Genomic DNA, 27,581 nt, shown 5'->3' with positions numbered 1-27,581 from the left:
GTCGGGAGGGGCCTCGGAGAAACTGGGTGCGGTCCCAACTACTCAGAGGCTCGTTCCTCATTGCACCCCTGCACCCTGGTGCACGCGCACGCTCACAGGAGCTCGCTCGCAGCCCCTCGCACAGCCAAAGCAGGATTCAAAGGAACATCTGTTTTCCTCCCAACTTCCCACCACTATACAAAGGCGAAGCGGGGGGAGAAACAACTCTTAGCGCTCTCCAGCCTGTTTCTGCAGCCTGGTCCCGAAGCCAAGGTTGGTCAACACTCCTCCTTATTGGTAGGTTTATCAGGAGCGTTTGGGCTGGGGTAGGGGGTGGGGGCCAGGGGTGGGGGTCCTTTCCTAGCTGAGACCGTAGGGCCGATGCGGGAACTGGGACTTGCCAGGGAAGCTGAGAATCACACTAGTAAGAGTTAAGGAACGTTCACTGGAATGAACACTGGAATGTTGACTTTCGCAGTTGGGCAGAGGTGAGAGCGAGAACGCCTAGTGCCTGGGACCTGGGCGCAAGGGTTCCACAAAACCCTGTGGATGGAACGGGGTGCCGGGAGGCCTGCATTCGCATAAAACTACGGATTATATGCCTGCTGCCCAGGGTGAGCCCCAGATGTTTGAAGCAGGCCTTAACCCGTATTTGCGGACTATTCTTTCCCTTTTCTAGTTACCTACCTCTGTCTCCTCACCCTTAACCCACCCCCGGCCGGTTTGGGGAATTCTTGGAGACATGGAAGACAACCTCTTCTCTTACTGGAAAGTTGAAATCCTTGGTTTTCTCAAATAGCGCAGGACTAAAGCAGAACACCTATAATTAGGAAGGACAGTACAGCACCCGAAACACCCTTTTGGCGGTGTCAACACCCCTCCAGAGACTAAAGAAATCTCAAATGAGGCAACGCTCTCCTTCAGTGTCTTTAAGAATCTTATAAGCAAGTAATAAATGTAACCAGTAGAAACCTAAATGACGGATGGATCTTGAAGCCTGTTATTGAAGGTTACATAATCACACAGCTACTATTTCATGCAAAAGAGTAGTTTAGTTGTTTGGCACTTTATTCCCAGTTTCTTTCTCCCTCTACTCTCTCCTTTCTTTTTTTTTTTTCCTTTTTTTTGGGTCACACCCGGGGTTGCCCAGGGGTTACTCCTGCCTTATGGCCTTATGCATTCAGGAATTACTCCTGGCGGGGCTCAAGGGACCATATAGGATGCTGGGAATCGAACCCGGGTCAGCCGCGTGCCCTACCCGCTGTGCTATCACTCCAGCCCCAACTTACTTCTTCCTTCCTTCCTTCCTTCCTTCCTTCCTTCCTTCCTTCCTTCCTTCCTTCCTTCCTTCCTTCCTTCCTTCCTTCCTTCCTTCCTTCCTTCCTTCCTTCCTTCCTTCCTTCCTTCCTTCTTTTTTTTCTTTCTTTCTTCTCTTTCTTTCTCTCCTTTCTCTCGTTCTTTCTCTCCTTTCTCTCATTCTTCCTTCCTTCCTTCCTTCCTTCCTTCCTTCCTTCCTTCCTTTCCTTTTTTCTTACTTTCTTCCCTTTCACATGGAAAGTGTCCCTGGAAACCAAGATGATTTTGGAGACTTTTTTTTTCTGTTTCTTTTTCTTCCTTTGTAAAATGAGAAATTGACCGATGGTTTCTGAGGTTCCTTTCTGTTATTTCTTATTCTAATTGCATGAGGTGGCAGGATGTTAGAGATATAGCTCATATAAAAGTTTCTCCAGCAGTTTGGCAGAAAAGTCAAGAAAAAACATTGTCGAGAAAGAGAAATGACTTGCCCTTGCTGAAAGAGTGGACATTCAAAAGCGAGAGGTTTGCTAGTTAATATTGAAAACATTTGCCAGTGTGATTCATATATTCAGGCAGGCAGATAAGAAAGTGGACCAAAGCATGTTGAAGATACCCCTGTAGGAGTTTTGTTTAATCTGTATTTGAACAAAATAATCTTTATTTTATTTGAGCAAAGCAAATTCTGAGAACTCTCAGAAGAGCACCTTGAATTACATGGAAAAGAGAGTAAGAGTATAAAGTTCAGAGTTTGTCGAAAAGGGAATATTTAACTGTTGTGTTTGGAAATATGGACATGTCAACAGTACTTTGTCCCCATTCCCCCTCAGTCAGTAGTGTCCCTGCTTCCTATAATGAGCTCATTCCCTTTTAACCATTACTTCAATTGCTAAATAAGTTTCCTGCTTAGAGATGAACAATATTTCAGGTATAGGGGCAAACTCATACTCCATGTAAAGGAAGAAAGTACACCAGTGCTATAGTTGTTAGAGGCAGAACCTGTGCATCCTGTGTCAGTGTTCAAGGAAATTATTTTGGCTTGAATGTGAGACATAGCAAAATATTTCAGAAAAAGGAGGAATGACTTTCAAGTTCAAGCAATGTGAATATTTTCAAAATACGTTAATTTTTTTCCAAATTGACAGTTGTTTCACATCTTTAAAATTACCAACAGATGGGAAGGTAACAGTGGTAGTACACTTACCTTGTATGTGTGAGCAAGGCCCTGAGTTTGATAAAATAAAATTATTGACAAAGAGAAAATGTTCATTAATCATAAGCTATAATTCCTAACAATGAATTTTGAAACAGTGGTGTTTTGTATTGAGATACTTAGAAAATAAATTTTTCTTTTTCGGGGGGTTGGGTGCACACCTGATGAACTGACTCTTGGCTTTGTGCTCAGGGATCACTCTTGGTTGGCTTGGGGGATCATATGGGGTGCCAGAGAGTGAAGTATGGTTGGTTGTGTGAGAAAGGGGGATCTGGGTGGAGGAGGTCCAGTCCTGATCCGAGCACACTTGGAGATCTCAGCCCCAGGTTCCGCACACTCTGCCGATTCCTTCATGTGTGAGGTTCATCCGAGCATGTGGAGAGGAGCCTTGACCATGGCTGTGGCTGGGTTCTGGAGGTGTTCGACTGCTGGGGTTCTGCTCGGGGCTGGGGGTGGAACTCAACCTGCCTCCCTCCGAGGGGCCCCTGTGAAGACAGCCAGGTAACTTCTGCTCATAATATCTACAATATATATATACTATTTTAACTTTACCACAATACAATACAATTCTATCCTTTACAATATACAATTGACCATTGGCCATTTTATCTGATTTGCCCACCACTTTCTTTTTTTTTTTTTTGCTTTTTGGGTCACACCTGGCGATGCACAGGGGTTACTCCTGGCTCTGCACTCAGGAATTACCCCTGGCCGTGCTCAGGGGACCATATGGGATGCTGGGATTTGAACCCGGGTCGGCTGCGTGCAAGGCAAACGCCCTACCCGCTGTGCTATCTCTCCAGCCCCTTGCCCACCACTTTCCTCCCACTTCTGTTCATTAATTTGGTCTTTTGAAAATTTGAGATCACATTGGTTTACGAGACTAGAATTTTGGGGGCGAGTATCCTGAGCAGTGTTCAGGAGGCCTAGGAGCCCCTTCTGATGATTCTCAACCAATTGGACCAGCAGTTCAATGTGAGGGTCCAAGGATGCAGTGCTGCTTGGGCCCTGGAATTGTCCAATCCTCTCCAGTGGTGCTGCTTAGGCAGATCCTTGTAGTCATTTGCATACAAAGCCTTCACCTCAACCCTTGTATCATCTCTCTGACCCTGATACTGGGTTTTTTAAGGGTACAATTTTATCCCTCTTTTTATTTGTTTTAATTGAATCATTGTGAATAGATCATCACAAAACTATTCATGATTGGGTTTTGGCCATACAATGTTCCAACACCCATCCCTCCACCAGTGTACATTTACCAGCATCAGTGTCCCATTTTCCCTCCCCCCATCCACCTATCAACACCCCCACCCCATCTACCTTTCTTCTTTCTCTCTTTTTCTTTTCTTCCTTTTTTGTATTATGGTTTGCAATACAGGTACTAAGAGGTCATCATCTTTGTTCAGGGCACTCAGTATTTTTATTGACAAGGTACAGCTGGAGTTCTTTTTTTTTAACTGGGTGGAAGCTTTGAGGTGTGGACGTGACTGCCAGGGCTTCTGGACATACAGGGAGGTGGGGAGAGGTAGCTCCTCCCGACTCCAAGAAAGCTTGGAGATTTCAGTCACAAAACCCACATACCTGAATTTTTAGCAGATGAATATTTTGGTGAGGTTCATCCCAAGACGGTGGCGACTAGCCGGGGGCATGTTGGTGATTTTCATTATGGCAGCAAGTGGCTGCTGGGGGCTCTTTCAGCGGGCACTGGACTAACATGCCCCTTTCTGATGTACCCCGGTTTGTTCAGTCTTTTTTTTTTTTAATTTTATTGAATCACTGTGAGATAGCTACAAGCTTTCATGTTTGGGTTACAATCACACAATGATCAAACACCCATCCCTCCACCAGTGCACATTCCCCACCACCAATATCTCTGGTATAACTCCCCTTTCCCCCCCTCCCCTGGTTTGTTCAGTTTTATGTGGGACCCAGATTAATTGTGGCTTTTGATCTTTTTTGAGATTTATTTAAGGGTCTCTGAAGCAAGGCTGATAAATAAACTTGTATGGCTGAGCTGGAGGTGATTTGTGGGCGTGGCTTCCACATGCCTAACTTTTGGCCTTTTAATTTCTCAGGAAATTCGGTCCTGAGCTTTTGGAGTCTGGCCAGAGGCAGAGCAATGATTTGGGGGTATCAGGAAGTCTGAAGGCACTATCAGGTTGCTGATGGACTCACCCTATAGGTCCAGGTTGATGTGCTGATGGTGCTCCTTCCCTTGGGCCCCAGTGGCAATGACAGCGGCAGCCCTCGCAGGGACCAGGACCTGCAAAACCCGCCCAGCGGGGCACTCCCCCATCCTGGGTCTCCAAAGAGTTGGTGCTTCAGGAGATTTCTCGCTACCATCTGCTGCGGACAGAGCGGGCTGGTCTGGGGAGGAAATGGTGGTTGGGCTGCCCTGCCAGTGGTGAATTGCTGGGTCCCCATGATGGGAACCTGTGGTGCTCCCTCAACTCTGGGAGCCACGCTCTGCGGTAGTGCCAAGTTGGACCTGAAGAGCCCTATTCAGACATGTTAAAATTCTGCTGCCACCCACAGCACCAGGAACTGTGAGTTCTACCAGCTGGCAGAACTGGAACCGTGCCACTGCCATCCTCACAAGTCCCACTCCAGAATAGCACTCCACACGGGCAACCAGCAGTTTCATTCCCTCAGACGAAATATCCAAGGGGTACCCACATTCATTCAGTCACACAGTGATTTTTAGACTCCACCAGCTATTCAGAGCGCTGAGAGTTGTCCCTGCGCCAGCTATGGTACTTGCCGCTGTGCCACCCAGTCTTGACCTCTTATCCCTCATTTTTTTTTTCTTCTTTTTGTATCACACCCTGCGGTGCACAGGGGTTACTCCTGATTCATGCACTCAGGAATTACTCCTGGCAGTACTCAGGGGACCATATAGGATGCTGGTTGGCCGTGTACAAGGCAAATGCCCTACCCGCTGTGCTATCGCTCCGGCCCCTCCCATATCTTTTTTATGCACTCATCTGTTGATAGGCACTAAAGTTTATTTCAAGTCTTGACTATTGTAAATAATGCCACACTCATTCTTGTTTCATTAGAGCCTCTTTGTGCCAAGCTGAAAACAAACAAACAAAAGACCAGCTAGGATGAAATCAGTTATTTCCCTTCATCCAGCTGTTTTTTGTTTTGTCAATTGTGGACAGATTATGAAATCCTTAAACATTGTCAGATGAAATCCCAGAGGTGAAGAAAGCGTAGGGACTGTTCAGAGACTGGGGCTGCTCTTTAAACTGCTGCATAATGTCCAATTTAGAGGTCTAAGGATCTATGCAGATGAGTGCTTGAATTCCCCCAGGCCATAGGACTCTGTGCCTCTGTGTGTGTGTGTGTGTGTGTGTGTGTGTGTGTGTGTATGTGTGTGTGTGTGAGAGAGAGAGAGAGACAGACAGACAGACAGAGAGACAGAGAGAGAGAGAGTGAGAGAGAAAGAGAGAGAGAGAGAGAGAGAGAGAGAGAGAGAGAGAGAGAGAGAGAGAGAGAGAGAGAGAGAGAGAGAGATGCTGGAGTGGAGAGCATCTTGTCTGTTTATCGGAGAAGGGCCATGTGGAAGTCATCAAACTGGGAGTTGGCTGTTAGGGATGACTGAGTAAATAGGAATGTAGCAATGGCTCTGGCAGCTAAAAAGTAACTAGTGGATAACTTTTAGAACTTAGTTTTTTTGTTTTTAAATGTTTAATTGATATTTATTAAATGAATTGATTTAATCCCATGCTACTCTAAAATCTAGAATAGTGTTTCCACAAAAGGAAAATACACCGTGGGCCCCATGGCCCATTTCTTTGCTCTGAAAGGACTTTAAACTTCAGCATTTGCCAGAACAAAAGTATTGATCAGAACATGCCTCTTTCTTCCAAGACACTTTAAGTTCTGAATTTGGGGTTGAGGAAGCAGGGAAAGGGAAGGGAACCTGGGGGGAGTGTGAAGCTCAGGTAGGCTTGTGCCTCAGCAGAACTGAAAAGCAATGAAGTTTTTACTTTTTATTTTCTTTTTGGGTCACACTTGCCCATGCACACGGGTTATTCCTGATTCTGCACTCAGGAATTACTCCTGGTGGTGTTCAGGGGACCATATGGGATGCTGGGAATCAAACTCAGGTCGACCGAGTGCAAGGCAAATGCCCTACCCGCTGTGCTATAGCTCCAGCCCCAAGTTTTTACTTTTTGAGGTTCTCCCTGATGCCCACTTTTCTTTCTTCTTAAACCTTATGGCCCTTCCCATTACTAAAATTAGTTCTTACATAGGCACTAAAGCACAGACTCAGGGATGTGTAAATTACCAGCTGCAATTCAAAGCGATAACCCTCCTAGGAATTTTTTTGTTGCAACAGAGATCAGTGGCTCAAAATGAAGATATAACAGTGAGCTTTCAGGAATTATCAGTTAAGGTAAAACTGAGAGGGAGAATTTTCCTGGGAAGCCGTGGAAGACTTTCTTCTCTGCCTGGGTATCAGGCTTTTCTTGTTTGGTAACTGCAGCCAAATGGATACCCAACCAAGTTTGTAATCATGTTTGAAGGTTTAAAAGAAGCCTGCAGAGTTCACATAGTCAGTGTCTCCAAATGGAATCAAACGGTATGTTTCTAGAAGCAATTGAGGGATCACTTAATTGAGGGATTAAGAAAAATGAGGGATTAAGAAAGAATTTGGAGCCACTCATCATGTTTTTCTCTTACGTTGAATTATTTCCCAAGGGCATCATTAATGCTTACACAAATAAGCCTTTCTTTTGGGGACATGCCAGGAGACATCTTAAGCTAATGTAGTTTGAACTGCCAACTTGGAACCTCTGTTCTAAGTCTCACCCTGTAGGGTTGTGCACTAGGTACAATGAGTCCACAAAGAACTGGGTTACTCCTTCTGGGATTGGGTGGGATGGAGAAGGGCCATCACATACTTCAAAGAAAGATTGCTTAAACTGAATCTGGGAAGATGAATAGAGTTGTTCCTTGAACTGAGGGATTTGAAGATAATACCATTTGTTGGTATTTTATAGTTGAGGAAGGAAAGAAAGAAGAGAAAGAGAAAGAAAGAGAAGGAAACAAAGAAAGAAAGAAAGAAGAAAGAAAGAAAGAAAGAAAAGAAAGAAAGAAAGAAAAGAGAAAGGGAGGAAGAGGAAGGGAGGGAGGGAGAGAAAATTGGCTAATGTAATACTTCACACAATCCAGATGATAGTTAAATGTAATCATGTATGTGAGCACTTCATAGAATGAAAGGTAATACTGATTATTAAATTATGATAATGATTTCAAGAACAGTTGTTTTACTAGCAGGCAGCCTGCCTTTAGTTAATCACTGTCACTGTCATCCTGTTGCTCACTGATTGCTCGAGCGGGCAGCCAGTAATGTCTCCATTGTGAGACTTGTTGTTACTGTTTTTGGTATATCGAATACGCCATGAGGAGCTTGCGAGGCTCTGCCGTGCAGGCAAGATATTCTCGGCAGCTTCCCGGGCTCTCCTCGAGGGACGGAGGAATCAAACCCGGTTCAGCCGGGTGCAAAGTAAATGCCCTACCCGATGTACCTTTAGTTAATACCTTCTCAAATATAGGCAGACAAAAAAAATTCAGAAGCATGTGCAGGACAGAGAGATTTTTGGGGGAAGGATTTCCCCCCTCCCCCAGAAAATTAACACTGTTCTACATCCTACATTAGTGTTGATGGCTTTTGGAAGTCTGTTAAGCAGTTGTGGACAGATAAAGAAAGCTAATCTCTGTAGCATTGTCGTCCTGTTGTTCAGATTTGCTGGAGCGGGCACCAGAAACATCTCCATTGTGAGACTTCTTGTTACTGTTTTTGGTGTATCAAATACACCACGGGTAGCTTGCTAGTCTCTCTGAGAGAGGGATGGAGGAGTTGAACCCGGGTCAGCTGCGTGCAAGGCAAACGCCCTACCTGCTGTGCTATCGCTTATCCATAAGAAACTAGTCCTGAGCACTGAAGGCAATAGTAGTTATTTTGTGGGCATTATTAGCAGGGAGGTTGATATCAAGGTCAGAGTACTAATAGCTATCCCATAACCTTGAGAGGTGCTTTCTTGATTCTGTGAAAGCTTCAGCATAACCTTCGTAGGATTCTTTCTTGAAATTAATGATATGGGTGAATAAAAACATTCTTCTCGGAGACCACCTCTTTGTAAGAATTTTCTAAGACATTTTTTGCCTCTAAGATCAGAAACATTTAGATTCAGATTATTGCCATGAACATTAAAACCCTAGTCCCCAAAGAGAAGAGTATGAACTATGGACATCAGAGAAAGGTAGCTTTGGGATAAAAGGCCATATTTACAAAACTTTCTCTCCCAGAGCAAATCTCTAATGCATGTGGGTGGATTAATATTTGACTTACTTATGCCCAGGGAAAAGGTGAATGACTCTTCTCATTTGTCCAAGAGCATTGCCCTTTGCTTTCATGTCTCTGTTCTGATTGGGAACCTTTAGCTCTATTCTCCTCAACTCATTGATCTGATCACTATATAATCTGAACCTGGGTGGGAGTGAGGGACGCTCCAGGTTCATACAGCTGGAACCCATCTCCAGGAACAAAGAGCTTGAAACAATCTTCAGTTGGAGGGGAACTTCCAGATTTTAGTAAGATTCTTTCTCCTGGGTATTATGTTATTCTGTTTGTCTATATATGTGCTATTTCTAACAAGCTATTCATTTCAATGAAGCTGTTTCCACCTTTAAAGCTTTTTGGTCCATATACTCATGAATTAAGAAGACAAATCAGATTTTGAAATTTAAAATGAAAACAGATTTCTTTAGGGATAGCTTATATTTGGATAAAGGGAAATTCATGACTGCAATTAAGTAGTTTAGAGGGAATCCTAAATTGTGATTAAAATTGCCAAATATCTGGGGAAATCTTTTTTTTTCTTTTTGGGTCACACCTGGCAGTGCACAGGGGTTACTCCTGGCTCTGTGCTCAGGAATCACCCCTGGCAGTGCTCAGAGGATGCTGGGAATTGAACCCGGTCGACCGCATGCAGGGCAAACGCCCTACCCACTGTGCTATTGCTCCAGCCCTGTGGGGAAATCTTTTGCTGGAAGGCACAGCTATAACCTCCTTAGGTAGAGGAATTGCATGTAGTTTAATAAAAAAAGAAACAGAAAATAGGGCCTGGGAGATAGAATAGTAGTTAGGGTACATTTCTAGCATGCATCTGTCTGGACCCCAGAACTACATGGTCTCCTAAATATCACTGGGAGTGGTCCCTAAGCTCCATGAAATGTTTGGGTCTCCCCTCCCATTTTTTTATGCCTTTTCCCACCATTTTTTAGGTTTTGAATACTATTTGAAAGCAGAGTAGAACAGATCCCAAGATCAAAAGCAGGTAGACTGGCAGATTGGAGGGAAGAAGGAGAGGACATAAAGGGAGAACTATGCATTGAAATTGAATGTTATATTTTCACTTTAGGGAATATTGTCCTAAAAATATAGTAGTGTGAAGCTATATCTATGATGATTGTAACCATAATTACTCATTAACTATCAAGTTAACTTTGTGGTACATAATGTTACTTGAATCTCTTGAACACAAAACACAGCGTTACTTGTGGAGGGAGAAAGAGAATGTAAATTTTGTGGCGACTAAAGAATTGATCTGAAATAATGAATAAAGTTGTCTAATGATGGTTGTAGCAAATTCTACTGGCAAAAAAAAGTTGACTGAGTTAAGTGTTTGGATGTGTGTGACTAAGTGTGAGTGAATATAAGTGTGAATCACTTTGACTCCCAGGTGAAAAGCTCTGTATCCCTGGCTTAGGTAAAGTTACTTCTGCCTTACAAATAGTCTGTTTCTTACTTGTTATCTCTCAATTCCACTTTCCCTTTCTTTCGGGAAAATTTAGAATTGACTATAGGAGTACAAAAGTCGTGTGTGTGGACAGATGTTTGATATAGGTGATCGTCATGTAGACTTGGTAGGACTTGGCTTCCATATATCTTAGAGAGTCAAGATTACAATGACTTTGAGAAAACCTGAGAGAGCAATTACATAACAAATGTGAAAATTCTCCAAATCAGACACAAAGAAATTCCTTTACCTCTTTAGGATTCCAACCTGCAAAGAGCAAGTGGCTTTTTTAGAATGTAAATTTCCTTTGTTGTGTCAGTCAGTGCCTTTACTAGAGGTGATTTTTGTGTTAGTTACATGCCAAACCTTAAGACATGAGGCATATTAGTGAGATTAGAATGCAGAGAATCTAATAACCCATTTTCCCCATCTGGTGCCTTGTGCCACAAATTAATATAAACTGGTTCCTTGTGCCACTACTTAATATAAATGTAATCTTTCCTGATTTCATGGACACTGGACTTTTACTACTGAAACTAGGAATAACATCTCTTGTGTTTAAGGAAAACTATGGGATTTTAGATTTAGAGAGTTAGCAGTGTTCTCATTTTATAAATGAACTTTAGAAAAAAATTAAATCAGCCATTAAGAATAATTAAGCAGCTACGGAGTTAGTGCAGGGGTTAGTTAGCATGCACAGCATGTGGCCAACTCAGTTCATTCTGGCACTACATGCACTCCTCTTACAATGTGTTGCCAGACATTGCTCTGGACGTCCCTGAACACCACAAGGTATGATGCTGGTAACCCCAAGAACGTCAGTACTGGGGCAGCACTGCATCCTTGAGTCTTTGCACTAAATCAGTGACCAGCTGGCCTCCAGTTTCTCTGAGCACATGGGAAGCCCCCCATGGAGGAAAAAAGTAGATCTACTTGATTCAAGGAGAACAACATGGATTTTGCCCTCCTATAGATTATACAGCAATAGGAAACACATGCAATAGGTAATTGTTTCCCCAAAACTACAAGGACAGTGGTTTAGGAATGATAGCAATGACAAGAGGTAAATTAATAATTTTTTGATATCCTTATGGGCAGATCTTGAACTTTTTTACTTTGAAATTTGGGTCTAGTGAAGAGTCTTTTATTTGACTAGCTAAATATTAACATCTAAAGCATAGTGTCAGGCTGAGGCACTAAACAGGGCTACCAGCCCATCTGTGAGTAGCGGTGTCCTCACAACCCGTACAACTCCGACACCTCCTGCAAGGATTCTGTAATCTCTATAGTGTGGAAGGCATTGGCAAAATCCTATCCACCACTGCCATCTAATGACTCTTCCTGGGTATTGCTAACTCTAATTCTACTTCCAAATTATAGCTGTTAAATTAAAATCACATTCATTTATCATTGGTTTACAATATTTTATAAATTAAGGAGTATCATTTCACATTTCTGTATATGTGTAAACTTCACTACGTCCACCACCAAAGTTCTAATGCTATTTGTTCCCATGATCGGGTTGCGCCCTAGTTCCTGTCTGAACTCACAGAGGTATTGATCTAAGGTCCTTTTGCATTTGTGAACCTGCAATTCTGTGATTGCCTTTGTCAGTAGAGGACAATTTTTGCCATTGCAGAGCAAAAGACTTACTTGATTAGAAATATAAAACTTTAATAAGGTCTTCCAAAAGAATACAAAGAGAAAAGACACACAGGAGACTGAAAATCTTGATCTAACTAGAAAGCTTGAAAAAGTTTCTGCAGACCAGCACCTGGTTGAAGCAGCAGCCACACAGGCATGCCATTCTTTTAGGGATAGACCTGCCCTGTCTTCTGCGATATGTACTACTTTTTTGCTAAACTCCCAAGAAAATTTTTTCTACTTGATTCTGTTGTGTAATCACAGCATACACCCAATTTGATAATGGAAAACTTTTCAGCTGCTGTTTATTTCAGTATTGTGGAATGACCACAAGAATGTTTTTGTGCTAAAATAATTTAATTTTTTTTAGGACTATACAAATTTTATTTATAGTTGTTATGAAACAGACCAAATAAATGCCAAAAGATGATGAGAGAGAGAGAAAAAGAGAGAGAGAGAGAGAAAGAGAGGAAGAGAGAAAGAAAAAAAGAGGACAAGGAGAGAGATCTGACTTGTTTAGTCTTCAGATAAACAATCAGAACCCTAGATTCTCCTGTCTTCTAGATTCAAGATTTTACTCCCAAGGTTATATAGCAACACTACAGACTTAGTGCTGAAGTGGTCTCTTTAAGGGATGCAAAATATTTAATATAAAATAATGTGTATTGACTTTCTTATAATCATCATCATCATCATCATCATCATCATCATCATCATCATCATCATCCCATTGATCGTTGAATATCTCGAGCGGTCTCAGTAACGTCTCCATTCGTCCTAGCCCTGGTATTTTAGCAGCCTCTCTTCATTTGTCCTTCCCAATGGTGCCGCATTGGAGGCTCTTTCAGGGTCAGGGGAATGAGACCCATCATTGTTTCTGGTTTTGGCATATGAATATGCCACAGGGAGCTTGCCAGGCTAAAAGCACAAAATTAAAAAAAATAATAATCAATACTTTTAAAATTTTATTGAGATTAGATGACTTGCAACAGTGTCCATATTACTGCTATATACTTGCAATGATACTTCACCACCCCCACCATAGGCGTCAGTAACCCTCCTTCACTGCCCCAGAGCTCCCCCCCCTTTGCACCTTTGTACCCTCAGTTGGCTATTCTGTTGCAGCTATGAAAAGCTACTATCCCCTTTATTTATTTATTAAATTAAATTCTATTTTATAAAGTTGGTCATGATGATTTGTTACATTTAATATTCCAACACCAATCACACCACTATTATACCTTCTCACCACCATTACTTCGAATTTTCCCAACCACCCCCTAAGCCTGCCTTAATAGCAAGCCCTAAATAATTTATTTTGTATTACTTGTTATGAATAATTTGCTAAAACTGATCAAAAATGGTTTGCTAGAAGAAAGTGTGTGAAGATTGTTGTATCTCACCCTGGAGCCATTGGGCCCTTGTATAAGAGATTACTAACGTATTGTTACAGGTTTAGCCTTGTGTGCTAATATTTTGTTGTTGCTGAGTTTGGTTGCCTTCTATTTTACATCTTATCCAATGTGTGTGCTACTCCTGGTACATCAGTGTTATAGACTATGCCATATACAGAAATTCTCAGATTTTAAATAAGTTGATATAGCTGGAGTTAATTTTTTTTTTTTTTTTTTTACTTTTTGGGTCACACTTGGCGATGCACAGGGGTTATTCCTGGCTCTGCATTCAGGAATTACTCCTGGCGGTGCTCAGGGGACCATCTGGGATGCTGGGAATTGAACCCGGGTCGGCTGCGTGCAAGGCAAACACCCTACCCGCTGTGCTATCCAGCCCCTGGAGTTAAATTTTTAACTGGATGGTGACTTTGGGGTCTGGAGGCATATCTACAGCTTGTTGATCTCTTCTGAGATTTATCTGTGAGTATCTGGATCATTGCCAGTTGATGAGTTTATGTAGCAGTTTGTGGGTGTGATTGCCAGGCTCCCCGTAGGACAGGGGGATAGGAGAAGGTCACCCATCCCTAACTTCATGAGATCCTGGAGTCCTCGGTCACAAAACCCACATACCTGAATTTTTCAGAGGATTCATTCATGGATGAGACTCGTTCAAGCCTTTGTAGATTGGCAGTGAGCTTGGCGACAATTGGATTCTGGAATATTTTGGCTGCCGGTTTGGGTGGGAGGAGGACTCACCTGCCCTGCTCCGAGGTGCCTCGGATATGCTACTGTCCATTTTAAACTTAGATTCCTGTTTACTTTTTTCTCCCTGGGTTTGGACACTACTTGGGAGCTATTTCTCACTCACTCCAAGAACTATGTGGTACCAGAGATCAAACTAGTCTTCACATATGCACAGCATGCACCCAATTTGAATGTCAAACATTTCTTCCATTGTAAAGAATTTCTCAATAAGTCAAGAAATTAGAGTACAGCAGGGAGGGCATTTGCCTTTCATGTAGCTGACCCAGTTCAATCCCTGATACTCCATATGGTCCCTAAGCACCACCAGGAGTGATCCTTGATTGCAGAGCTAGGAGAGAGCCCTGAGCACTGTTGGGTGTGGTTCACAAACAAAAATAAAAAAAAGAAATCATAGCCAATTTTAAATTAGTTGAGCTACTCATTGACAGTTTGAAAATAAACATTATAAAAATCAGATAAGAGTAATTTTATGTTAGATATAGGAGCATTCATATATATTTGATATAATAGGGAGGTTGTAACATTTTTCATTTATTTTTAATTTTAGGATGACACATGGCAGTGTGAGCGCAGGGCATCTCTCAGCTATCTGCTCAAAGTCACTCTGGCAGTGATGCAAAGGATTGAATCCAGGACTCCTGCATGTAAAGCATATACTCCAACTTATTTAGTTATTTCTTTGGCTCAGTGGTTTCTAAAGATTCTGAACGTTGCTTTTTTTTTATGTTTAACATACAGCTAGGAACCACAGGTTCTAAATACTAAATGTCTTTCAATTCTCAAATAAAAAAATTAGGGGTTCTCTCAAGCAGTGTTCAGGAAACCCTATTAGTGTCTAGTGGTTCAGTGCAAAGACCAAAGGATGCACAACAGGTAGGGCATTTGCCTTGCACGAGTCCAACCTGGGTTTGATTCCCAGCATCCCATATGGTCCCCTGAGCACCACCAGGGGTAATTCCTGAGTGCAGAGCCAGGAGTAACCCCTGTGCATGGCCGAATGTGACCCAAAAAGAAAAAAAAAAAAGGATGCAATGCTGCTTAGCCCTGCAGTGCTGGGGATTACCACGGCTATCTCAGCATTGCTGGGTCTCTAGAGCTAAGAGATGCTCAGGGGACCATTTGGTGCCAGGAATGGTAGGGCCATGCTAAGCATCTTTCCTAACTGCTGTACTATCTCCTAATCCCATCAAATCCTAAAATTTCATAAAATTTCTATCTAAAGTATAAGGATTTGGGCTAGAGAGATAGTTTAGCAGGTAGGCTGTTTGCCTTGCATGTGGCCGCCTGGGTTCTCTTTCCAGCATCCTGTATGATCCCCAAAACACAATAGGAGTCATTCCTGAGCATCTCTGGTGGGACCTCAAAACCAAAGTAAATAAAGTATAAGGATAGAATTTATTTTTTAATAAAAGTTTATTTGAGAACATTACAAAGTAGCATTTTAAAAGATCCTAAGGAATTTAAATTTTAGTTTACTGTAATCTGTACTTGTTCAATTTTAAAATACTCTGTTTTGGGGGCTGGAGTAATAGCACAGCGGGTAGGGCTTTTGCCTTGCACGCGGCCGACCCGAGTTCGAATCCCCGGCATCCCATATGGTCCCCTGAGCACTGCCAGGGATAATTCCTGAGTGCATGAACCAGGAATGACCCCTGTGCATTGCTGGGTGTGACCCAAAAAGCAAAAAACAAACAAAAAAAAAATACTCTGTTATTTAGTTAAAATCATGCTATATCAAGAATCTCCATCTTTCTATTCTGAATATACATGAGTCTGATAATCCCTTCTGGAATGTGTGAGTTCTACAATTTGAGACTGACAGCTGATGACCATCACAATCCTCCTTTTAATTTTCTTCTTAATTGAGGGAGATTTAAAAAAAATCATTGCAGGGGCCAGAGTACTGATGATACTAGAAGTTAAGATGTAAGCCTTGGATGTAGTTGACCTTGGCTGTAGCCCTGGTGCCACATGGTTTTCCAGGCATTGTCAGGAGTGGCCCTCGAGACCTCAGAGCACCACTGGTAAGCCCGGGGAACATAATTAACTAAGTAATTAAAGGCAATCACATCTAGCACTGTAGCACTGTCATCCTGTTGTTCATTGATTTGCTGTAGCGGGCACCAGTAATGTCTCCATTGTGAGACTTGTTACTGTTTTTGGCATATGGAATACGCCACAGGTAGCTTGCCAGGCTCTGGCGTGCGGGCAGATACTCACAGCTAATTATAGGTAAAACTCGATGCAAAGGCCCAAGGAGGTTTTTTTGTTGTTGTTATTATTTTTAACTATATGGCAGCATCCCTTGCTATTGTGTATAGGCAGAGGAAACTAGAAAATACTCTCTGATATTGACTAAGAATAAGCTTGAATTCCTCCTACTTCAGCTCTTTGTAAGAGATGACCCCAGGTCCATTTGCAAACATTGCATAAAATTTTTCCATTTTCTGTTCTTTCTAATAGTATACAACAATCCCATCATTTCTTGGGGTGAAACTGCTCCCCTCACAGCTATCTGGCTGATTAACTTTAGTCTGGAATTTCATCTTCTGCAGTCCTCTGATGAATCTTTCCCTGGGCCCAGAGTTCCCTGAAAAGTCCCTCTTCTTCACAGCTCTCACCTCCATTCTCCTATGTTTCTGTCCTTTTAGCCTAACTCGGCAGTGTTATACTGTGCCCTTCCCACACCTCCTTTTGTTGGAAGAGATGGTGATGGGCCCGAGCCTTCTGTTGTTGGTCTTCATGCTGGGGCTGGGGCTGACCCCTCCGACCCTGGCTCAGGATGACTCCAGGTACAAACGCTTCCTGATCCAGCACTATGATGCCAAACCAAGTGGCCGGAATGACAGATACTGTGACAGCATGATGAAGATACGAGGCCTGACCACACCCTGCAAAGACACCAACACCTTTATTCATGGCAAAAAGAGAAGCATCAAGGACATCTGTGGCAATAAGAATGGAAGTCCTTATGGAGGAACTTTAAGAATAAGCAGGTCTCCTTTCCAGATCACCTCTTGCAAGCATATAGGGGGGTCTTCCCGACCTCCCTGTCATTACAGAGCCACAACAGGGTTCCGAAACATTGTTGTTGCCTGTGAAAATGGCTTCCCTGTCCACTTTGATGAATCATTTATCCGTCCATAACCAGATCCTTCTCTTGCAATCTTCCACCACGCCCCAGGTGGCAGACTTTGTTGCTGGGAACCCAGCAAAGGGTCTATCTGGCTCTTTTGCTTTCTGTTTTTTCATGTGCCTACTCAATAAAAATATCTCTGAAGAATCAAAGTCTTCTCACAGATTCTTGGCCTTTGATCTCTCCCCATTTTTCTCTACTCAACTGCCTCCTGAAAAGTTTGGATGAAGGGGCTGGAGCGATAGCACAGCGGGTAGGGCGTTTGCCTTGCACTCGGCCAACCCCGGTTCGAATCCCAGCATCCCATATGGTCCCCTGAGCACCGCCAGGGGTAACTCCTGAGTGCAGAGCCAGGAGTAACCCCTGTGCATCACCAGGTGTGACCCAAAAAGAAAAAAAAAAGTTTGGATAAAATGGAAATGCCCTTTTTCTTGTCAGTCACCAGGCAAGTGAACTTATGTGAAAATGCAGGTGCTAAACTCACTGTACAGAGAAAGAATTAGCAAAACTCCAAAGCTCATGGTCACTAAGCAGAATTTTTCACAGGGGAAAATGCTTTTGCTGTTAAGTACTAAGCCAACATTACTATCTCCATGGGAATGGGCTTCTTCCACCAAGATATCCCATTTTCCAGTGGCTAGGTGGTCACACCCAGAGACTGCCCATTTTACTGTGTAATCTCATCAATGACCAACATCCAGAGACTATAAAACCAAGCTCCCGGAAGTGCGCTGCCACTTCGTGGCCATGCGACATTTTTTTTTCTGATTTATTTAATTTATTTGGTGATAATATATCCAGTTTTTTTTATTTTTTAATTAGTGAATCATCGTGAGGGTACAGTTACAGATTTATAAATTTTCATGCCCATGTTTCCCTCATACAATGTTCAAGAACCCATTCCTTCACCAGTGCCCATTATCCACCACCAATAAACCCAGCATCCCTCCCACCCCCCAATCGCCATCTCCCTCCATCCCACCCTGCCTCTGTGGCAGGGTATTCCCTTTTGTTCTCTCTCTCTCTCCAACTGGGTGTTGTGGTTTGCAATAGGGTGTTGAGTGGCTATCGTGTTAAGTCTCTAGTCTACTTTTCAAAATGCATCACCCTTCCCCCGCATGGCCTCCAACCACATTTTACTTGGTGTTCCCTTCTCTATCTGAGCTGCCTTTTACCCAGAATATGAGGCCAGCTTCCAAGTCATGGAGTCAGCCATCTGGCACTTATTTCTACTATTCTTGAGTGTTAGTCTCCTACTCTGTTATTTTATATTCCACAGATGAGTGCAATCTTTCTATGTCTCTCTCTTTCTGACTCATTTCACTTAGCATGATACTTTCCATGTTCATCCACTTATATGCAAAGTTCACAACTTCATTTTTTTCTAACAGCTGCATAGTATTCCATTGTATAGATGTACCAATTACAGATGTAATTACCAATTACATCTGTAATTGGTACATCTATACAATTTGTACCTTTCGACTATACTTTTTTGCTTCTCTGGGAGATATTCCTAGCAGTCTAGTTCTCCCTCTCAGAGAACCTGGCAAGCTACTGAGAGTTTCCTGTCTGCATGGGAGAACCTGGCAGGCTTTCCGTGGTGTATTCATATGCCAAAAGCAGTAACAATGATGGGTCTTATTCCCCTGATCCTGAAAGAGCCTCCAATGCGGCACCATTGGGAAGGACGAGTAAAGAGAGGCTGCTAAAATCTCAGGACTAGGACGAATGGAGATGTTACTGAGACCGCTCGAGAAAATCGACGACCAACGGTATGATGATGATGATGATGATGTTAAAACTTGAGAAGAGTTAGGTTTCAACCCGTGAATTCTTGTCAGTACCAAGAAGGATGGTTAGATGGCAGCATTAGGCTAGTTAGAGTAGGTGAGTAACCCTACCCTCTTCCACACCCTCTTCCTCTTTAAACTCTTGCTAGAGAAGCAACTCTTGGATACATTGAATATTTGGGTAGTGGGATGAGAGAAACAAGAGAGGGTGTGCAAAGAGTACAGATATTTTTTCTTTTTTTTTCTTTTTTTTTTAATTGAATCACCATGTGGAAAGTTACAGAGCTTTCAGTCTAAGTCTCTGTTATACAATGCTCAACACCCATCCCATCACCAGTACACATTTTCCACCACCAAGAGCCCCCGTATAACTCCCTCCCAACCCTCCCACCCCCACCCCCTACCTGTGTAGCTGATAGATTTCACTTTACTTTGATTACCTTCAATATTTCAACAAAAAAAAACACTATTATTGTTTGGATTTTCCTCCAAAGTCAGACCTGCTAAAAAGGAACCATTTCACATTGCTGACAAATTAAGAGATATGAAGCTGCACGGTTTTAGATTTCTGTATAAAGTCCAGGGAAAATTCTGCCTGAAATTGCATCACTGCAAGCTTTTACTTCCCTTTTGTGGTGCTCATAAGATGGAAAAGCTGAGAGAGAGAAACCCTTCCCCCCTCGAGCCGCATGGGGCAGTGGCTCAGTTCAGTCTAGAGGCATTTCTGCGAGCTGCTGGTGTCCAAAGTAGTTTAGTTGGCCTCTGGGATCATGCTTGTGCAGCAGGGGAAAGGCCACACCATGTGGCCGCTGCGCTTAAATCTTGTCGGAGGGGGGCTGGAGAGATAGCACAGCGGGTAGGGCGTTTGCCTTGTACGCGGCCGACCCGGGTTCAAATCCCAGCATCCCACATGGTCCCCTGAGCATGGCCAGGGGTAATTCCTGAGTGCAGAGCCAGGACTAACCCCTGTGCATCGCCAGGTGTGACCCAAAAAGCAAAAAAAAAAAAAAAAAAAAAAAAAAAATCTTGTCGGAGGGCCAGTACAGATTAGTTTAACCTGGATTCCTTTCTTCATCGTACAAAATGATCTGAATAGCCTAAAGTTTCAGACAATGACCTGAAACCGAGTGGCAATGTTTTCTTTGATGTTTCCCTAGGGGCTCCTTAAAAAATGAACAACTCTATAAACCCTATGCTTATTTCTGACTGCTGAGAAATATTGACACAGTGATCCTGCAACTAAAGAAAGTAGATAGCAACCAACAACCATTGTCAAGACAGAGCACCAAGGAAAGGTGTGCAATATCACCAGGGCTTAGTTTCAGGTTGTGCATAAAAACAAGAAAAAAAGGGACACAGTCCAAGTCCTCCTTTGTGGAGATTGTGCTTTTTGAATTTTTCTTCATTGTTTTTTAAGCTTTTTCTTGCCAGTCAATTCTAGACTCCTGGAACACCTCTTCAATCATATAAATTTCATTTAATTGGATCATTAGGCCTTTCATTTCTTTCATTCGTTACTATTTAAATCTTCACAGTAGTATGCCTGGATACTTTTGGCTTCATTTTGTCTTCTTTTTTTTCTTTTTGGGTCACAACTGAGGATGCACAGGGGTTACTCCTGGCTCATGCACTCAGGAATTACTCCTGGCGGTGCTTGGGGGACCAAATAGAATGCTGGGGGCGGTGCTTGGGGGACCAAATAGGATGCTGGGAATTGAATCTGGGTCAGCCACGTGCAAGGCAAATGTCCTACCCGCTGTGCTATTGCTCCAGCACCATTTTGTCTTTATTTTGGCTTGTCTTTACAGATTTTGCAAAAGGACTTAATATTAATACCATTAGATTTAATATCATTAAAAAGAAAAAGCTAAATCCAGATGTTATTCTGTTCTCTTTTTTTCTACCTTCCTCAGTTCTCAGATATAAGGAATAAAAAACAGCTTATCAAATTTTTTGATTTTGGACCACACCTGGCTATGTTCAGGACTTACTCCTGACTCTGCACTCAGGGTCACTCCTGGTAGGGCTTGGAAAACCATAAACGGTGTGAGGACTCTAACCTGGATCAGCCGCATGCAAGGCAAGTACCCACTGTACTGTCTCCCCAGCTCCTCAATTTTCTTTAATATACCACGAGTCTCTCCAAATGTTTGGGAATCAGTTTCCAGGGAACCAAGTACTCCCCAAAGCCCCCACAACTATAGAATTATCTCAAAATTTAGATAAGTGCTAAGTTTCATTTAGATATGTCATTTTACCTTCTTTTAGCCTTACCATAAAAGCCATATATATCGGTTGAATGCCACCCGGTTTCCGTCCTGCACCACTGGATTGATAGCAGCAACATCTCTGTAAAGGAGACAGGCTTTTTATTATTTTTCAGGGCAGCGGGGAGGGAGGAGGGTAAATAAAAATTTTATTTTTATCTTAGTGATTGTGATTTACAAATTTACAATACTGTCACTTTTATTGTACCCTTTATCCCAGGTCCCTCCTCATTCCCCTCACTCCCTGATACAACACCCCCATCTTCTGCCCACTCATGCCCTTTCCTTCTCCCATCTCACAGCCAGGGTTTTATAGAGAAGTTCTTAGATTCTGCTGCTTTTGGCCTTTTGTTATCCCCCAGCTATGCTTTTTTATATCCCACATATGAATGATCGATCATTCTGTACTGTCCCTTTTCTGGCTGACTTCATTTAGCAGGATACTCTCCAGTTCCATTGATGTAGCAGCAAATCACATGATTTTTGTCATTTCTTATAGCTGAGTAGTATTCCACTATATATACTATACTGTGGTTTCTTCATCCAGGTATCTGTTCTTGGACACTTGGATTGCTTCCAGATTTTGACTATCATATATAGGGTTACAATGAATATAGGAACACAACTCTTCTCTGATTAGAGTTTTTGGGATTTTGGGGTTGATCCCCAGAAGTGATGAATTGATCATTTCTTAGTTCTATGGAAGCCCAACTCTTAGTTATTTGACGAGAGTGCATATTATTTTCTAAAAAGGTTGACCCATGGGGCAGTAGAGTTAGTACATCGGGTCAGGGACTTGCCTTGCATGTAGTTGACCTAGGTTCCACCCCAAGCACACACATGGTCCTCAAAGCCCTGCAGGACTGATCCCTGAGTGCAGAACCAGGAGTAAGCTTAGAGCACAGTCAGGTGTGGTTAAAAACAAACAAAAAACCAAAAAGGTTGAACCAGTTGACATTCCCACCAGCAGTGGATGAGGGTTCCATCTGAGATTATGTTTGCAAACCCTTCATTCTTTGGGAAGTAAGAGTGGTGAGTGGGGGGGCTAGGGGCGTGGGGGGGTTTGGGGTGTGAGGGGGCGGGGTGGAGCTATACTGGGATTCTTGGTGGTGGAATATGAGCACTAGTGAAGGGATGGGTATTCGAGCATTGTATAACTGAGATTTAAACCTGAAAACTTTGTAACTTTGTAACTTTCCACAATAAAAAATTAAAAAAAAAAAAAGAGTGGTGAGACAAAAATGGGAGATAGAATTTGTTTAAAGGGAAAATGAGGCTAGAGAGATAGTACAGAGGTTAAGGTGTTTACCATGAATTTAGCTAACTTGGATTCAATCCCAGTACTATGAATGATCCCCTTGAGCAGAAAGTCAGGAGTAGATCCTGAGCACTGCTGGATGTAAATACACCTCTTCATCACAAGATGAAGGGACAAAAATGACAATTCTGTAGAGCAGAAGAAATGTCAGCTTGTCATTCCCAGCACCTCTTTCCAGTGTCTAACTCCTTTTCTCTTTTTCTTTTTTAATTTATGTATTTTATTTTTAAAGTAAAGTTCATGATGATTTGTTACATTTACTATTCCAATACCAATCCCACAACCATAGTATGTCCCCACCACCATTATTTCCAATTTTCCCAACCACCCCTCAAGTCTACCCCTATAACAGGTCCTCAATAATTTATTTTATATTGCTTGTTATAAATCACCATATCACTGTCAACCCATTGTTCATTGATTTACTCAAGCAGGCTCCAGTAACGTCTCCATTCATCCCAGACCTGAGATTTAGCAGCCTCTCATTACTCGTCTTTCCCAACGCTGCCATTTTGGAGGCTCTTCTAGGGTCAGGGGAATGAGACCCCGTTATTGTTACTGTTTTTGGCATATCAAATACACCACAGGTAGCTTGTCAGGCTCTGCCTTGTGGGTAGAATGCTCTCGGTAGCTTGCTGGGCTCTCTGAGAGGCATATATATATATTTCCTTCTATGATTTGTTGCCAAATAGCATACTACTGAGTGTTAAGTACTTAGGAACTTTACTAGCCTCCTAAGCAGGAAAACATACCCAAGAGGTTGTTCTTTTTTTTAAGGAGCTAGAGAGATGGGCTATGGTGCACGCCTTGCCTATGGCTAACCCTAGTTCAGTCCATGACACCTTGTAGCCCCCACAAGTAGGACTGTGCATGTGGTTTAGCAATGTAGCACTTACCTTGCATGTATGAGAATCTAGGTTCTATCCTTGACACTGCAGGAAAGGGGGCTTTCTAATGCACTCACGTCCAACTTTTAGCTCATGGGCTTTTTTCAGGTAAGTCTGAGTTGTAATATACTCTCTTTGGAAGAGGCAGTAATTGTTCTGTGACCCCTCAGTGGCATCTGCGATTCATCACGTGCATGTTAGCAGGTGAGGACTGAGTAGAATATGAAGTGAGCAAATGCTTTCCTGGTTTCATCCTCACCACTTGCTTTGAGTCACCGTAGTTTTTGTGCTTCAGATGCTCTCCTAGCCACCCAAATCCAACCTATAGAGTTCACCTCCAGTTCTTTTTTTCTTGTATAATCACAGCACTTTTATCTCTTAGAAAGAATGAAAGAAAGAAAACGATACAATTCTTGCCATCTCTGCTCTACCTGACTCTAAGATAAGTTGCCACTTTATCTTATTTTTTATTTTATCAGGTCTCTCTAACACACAGCTGTTCCCTTCTGCAGTGCATCTTATGCAGTGCTCACAATAGCTTTTTTTAAAACCTTGATGTTAGGCCTTACCCATGATTAAAATGCTCCCGTGACTTCCCCTTGCATGTAGAAACCCACCTTTGCCCTCTTTTCCACTTCGTCTTATATCATTTCTCCCCTGGTTCTGCCACACTGTTGTTAACAAATGATTCTGCTTTGTAATAAGTGCATAAGCAAACTCATTTTTTGTTTTGTTTTGTTTTTGGGCCACACTGATAATACCCAGGAGTTACTCCTAGCTGTGCTGTCAGGAATTACCCTCGAAGTGCTCAGGAAACTGTATCGGGTGCCAGGGATCAAGCCCAGTTTGGCTACATGCAATTCAGACACACAACCCACTGTACTCTCTCCTGTCCCCTGCATAAGTAAACTCTTGGTTATTTGCTTTAGTGAATTGTCATTCTCTGCCCCCCCCCCACACACACAAAGAAAGTTGTATGTCTTTTGATTGCTGTGGATATGACTTCATATAGAACATACACAGTTGATGTTTTATTTGTTTCAATTTCAGCTAATTCTATAAATTTCTGGCATCATTGTCAGTTCTATTCATCATTCTTATTATTCAGCATATATCTTTTAAGAGAGAGATGTGAGAGAGAGAGAGAGAGAGAGAGAGAGAGAGAGAGAGAGAGAGAGAGAGAGAAAGCCATCCTCCAGAACTCATCAGCCACACTCCAGAACTCACAGCTGCTTCTCCTGGAAGGGAGCATAAAATGAGACTCCCATAACCATGCCACTGAACTCCGAACCCATAGAGGGGCGGGTGAGAGCCCTCCCTGCCCCAAGGGACCCAGCCCGGGCAGCCGACCTCCACTACTCCCCCGAACCATGCTCCAGGCCACTTTCCACACACTGGGGCCGAGCCTTATGCATGAGTGAACATATTCATGGACACATCATCATAAAGGGAAATGTGTATATAAATAAATATATATAAATATAAAAATATATATACATATATATGTATGTATGCCTCTCGGGAGCCCGGCAAACTACTGAGAGTATCCCACCCACACGGAAGAGCCTGGCAAGCACCCCGTGGCATATTCAATATGCCAAACATAGTAACAATAAAAGGTCTCATTCCCCTGATCCTGAAAAGAACAATCATTGGGGAAAATGAGTAAGGAGAGGCTGCTGAAATCTCAGAGCTGGGATGAATGGAGATGTTAGTGGTGCCCGCTTGAGTAAATCAATGAACAATGAGATGACGGTGACAGTGATACAGTGATTTGTTGCTTACTGTCTGAACCCCATCAAATATGGTGTGGTAATTATGGATAATGGGTAGGGAGTGTCTTATGATGTGTCCAGGAATATGTTCACTCACATGTGAGGCTTGGCCTGAGTGTGTGAAAAGTGGCATGGAGTGTGGCGGCGGTTGGATAGTGGAGGTCGCATTTTGCTAAAAATGGCCAAAAATGTTTCCTTATAAGAAAGTTAATGAAGATTTTTGTATCTCACTGTGGAGCCATTAAAACCTTGTATAAGAGATTACTAACATGTTGTTACAGGTTAAGCTTTGTGTGTTGATATTTTGTTAATTGAAATTCGTTGCCTTATACTTTATATCTCATCTAGTGTGCTGTGCTAGTCACGGTTTATCAGTGTTGTAGAGTTTGAGATATCGCTCCATTAAGTCTGGAATTTTTAATAGGATGAAACAGCTGGAATTAAAGTTTTAATTGGATGGTGACTTTGGGGAGTGAGCATGACTGCCAGGGCTTCCAGAAGCACAGGAGGATTAGTGGAGGTAACCCATTCCTGACCTCGTGAAAGCTAGAGATTTCAGTTACAAAACCTGCATACCTTAGATTTTCAATAGATTAATTTCTAGATGAGACTTGTCCCAAGCAGTGGAGTCTGGCTGTGAGAATGGTGGTGATTGTGGAGTGTGGAGGTGTTTGGCTGCCTGGGTTCTGTTTGGGTGGGTGCTATGCTTAACCGAACCGCCCCAGAACTCCCACTCCCCCCCACCCCACCCTGGGGTGCCCTGAACAACTCAGCCCGATGCAGGATCTGGAAGCATCTCTGCAACTTGTTTTTTTATTTTTTTTGATGTTTATTTATGAGTCTCTGGATCATGGCCAGTGAATGAGCTTACTTGGCACCAGAGGTGGTTCATGGGTGTGACTTCCAAGGCTTCTGGAAGTGGGGGATGGTAGCCCATCCCCCAACCCATGAAAACCTGGAGATTTCAGTCACAAAACCCTCACACCTGAGTTCTTTTCAACAGATTAATTTCCAGATGAGGCGTGTGGAGTGTGGAGGCTTTTGGCTGCCAGGCCAGTGTCTAATTCTCACCTTTTTTTTTCCTGTCCCTTGTTTTCTCTCTAGGCATCTACAAGGAAGTGATGGCTCTCCATAGGACCCATTCACTGCTTCTGCTCTTGGTCTTAACCCTACTGGGCTTGGGGTTGATAAAACCCTCCTATGGCCAGGATTTAATGTACCAACGGTTCCTGCGGCAGCACATGGATCCTGACGGGGCAGGCGGCACTGATGGATACTGCAACGTGATGATGCAAAGACGGAGAATGACTTGGAATCGGTGCAAGCCTGTCAACACCTTCATTCATGAAAACATCTGGACCACACGCAGTATCTGCTACACCCCCAATATTCAGTGTAAAAATGGCAATATGAACTGCCATGAGGGTATAGTAAAGGTCACAGACTGTAGGGAATCAGGGGTATCCAGAGCCCCCAACTGCAGATATCGGGCAATGGGCAGAACTAGGCGTGTTGTCATTGCCTGTGAAGGTAACCCAAAGGTGCCTGTGCACTTTGATGGATAGATACCTTCCTGGGGGGATTATATATATCCAGCAGTGACCTTTAACTTGCTCTCTGACAAGCAATGAGTAGTGCATTTGAACAGTCTTTCTGCTCTCTGCTTATTTCTTGTTAATTTTCTCTGTATAATCCATTATGTTAAATGAGCCTCAGTAATGAGCCTGAGCTTTTCTGCAATAAGCTTTCTTTTGTAATAGAGTCAACCTAGTTCTCTTAGGTACTGTTCTCCGGGTTTTAATCATTATATGCATTTATATAGCATTTTAACCATTCAGATGTGCTTTCATCCAAATCATCTCATTTTAATACCACAGCACTCTGACACTGGTGATGCTGCTCCATCTAGGGAAGGAAGTTAAGGTATTTGCTGAGAAACATAAAATTACTGGAAAAAAGAGAATAATTGACTTCTAAGACCAGGGCTTATTACATGTCATTGTAAAGAGGGTTTTGAAGTTCTGCTTTTTGTTATTCCCATAAATCAGTTGTTGGGGAAGTATCAAAGTCTTGAAACTATGTATATTGGCAAAATGAGAGCTCTCTCTGTGTAATTGGGCAGCCTTGCTATGTTTGGGTCTAATAAGATTAAGAAATAATACAAGGAATTTTCTTTCTGTCTTATCCAATGTTTGACTCACTGTAGTAAGTCAGAACATTAAAAAATGCACTAGATCATTGTCTTATTCACTCTTCCTGATCAAACAATTTTCTTCTTTTCTTTATAATAAATGGCTTAACTG

The 27,581-nt window shown here is 42.6% G+C and overlaps 2 protein-coding genes across 6 annotated transcripts; both read left to right on the top strand.

The window, feature by feature from the left end:
* The first annotated feature begins 112 nt into the window (after positions 1-112).
* Positions 113-17,378, top strand: ANG (angiogenin). 3 transcript variants are annotated; one of them, XM_055130797.1, is made up of 2 exons: positions 113-252; positions 16,754-17,378. In XM_055130797.1, exon 2 carries the CDS (start codon positions 16,809-16,811, stop codon positions 17,247-17,249), a length of 441 nt encoding a protein of 146 aa, XP_054986772.1. In that variant the 5' UTR covers positions 113-252; positions 16,754-16,808; the 3' UTR covers positions 17,250-17,378. The 3 variants fall into 3 exon arrangements, with proteins under 3 accessions (XP_054986772.1, XP_054986773.1, XP_004609570.2); XM_055130798.1 differs by having other exon boundaries at positions 200-276; XM_004609513.2 differs by lacking the exon at positions 113-252 and adding an exon at positions 8,981-9,091.
* Positions 120-27,581, top strand: RNASE4 (ribonuclease A family member 4). Of its 3 annotated transcripts, none has more exons than XM_055130794.1 (2): positions 120-252; positions 26,383-27,581. In XM_055130794.1, the coding sequence occupies exon 2, from the start codon at positions 26,400-26,402 to the stop codon at positions 26,841-26,843; it is 444 nt and encodes a 147-aa protein (XP_054986769.1). In that variant the 5' UTR covers positions 120-252; positions 26,383-26,399; the 3' UTR covers positions 26,844-27,581. The 3 variants fall into 3 exon arrangements, with proteins under 3 accessions (XP_054986769.1, XP_054986770.1, XP_054986771.1); XM_055130795.1 differs by having other exon boundaries at positions 145-276; XM_055130796.1 differs by lacking the exon at positions 120-252 and adding an exon at positions 8,987-9,091.

This window comes from Sorex araneus, chromosome 3, assembly GCF_027595985.1.
Source record: "Sorex araneus isolate mSorAra2 chromosome 3, mSorAra2.pri, whole genome shotgun sequence".
Lineage (NCBI taxonomy): Eukaryota > Metazoa > Chordata > Mammalia > Eulipotyphla > Soricidae > Sorex > Sorex araneus.
The sequence above is the reverse complement of the archived record's forward strand: the minus strand, read 5'-3'. Positions and strand labels throughout refer to the sequence as shown.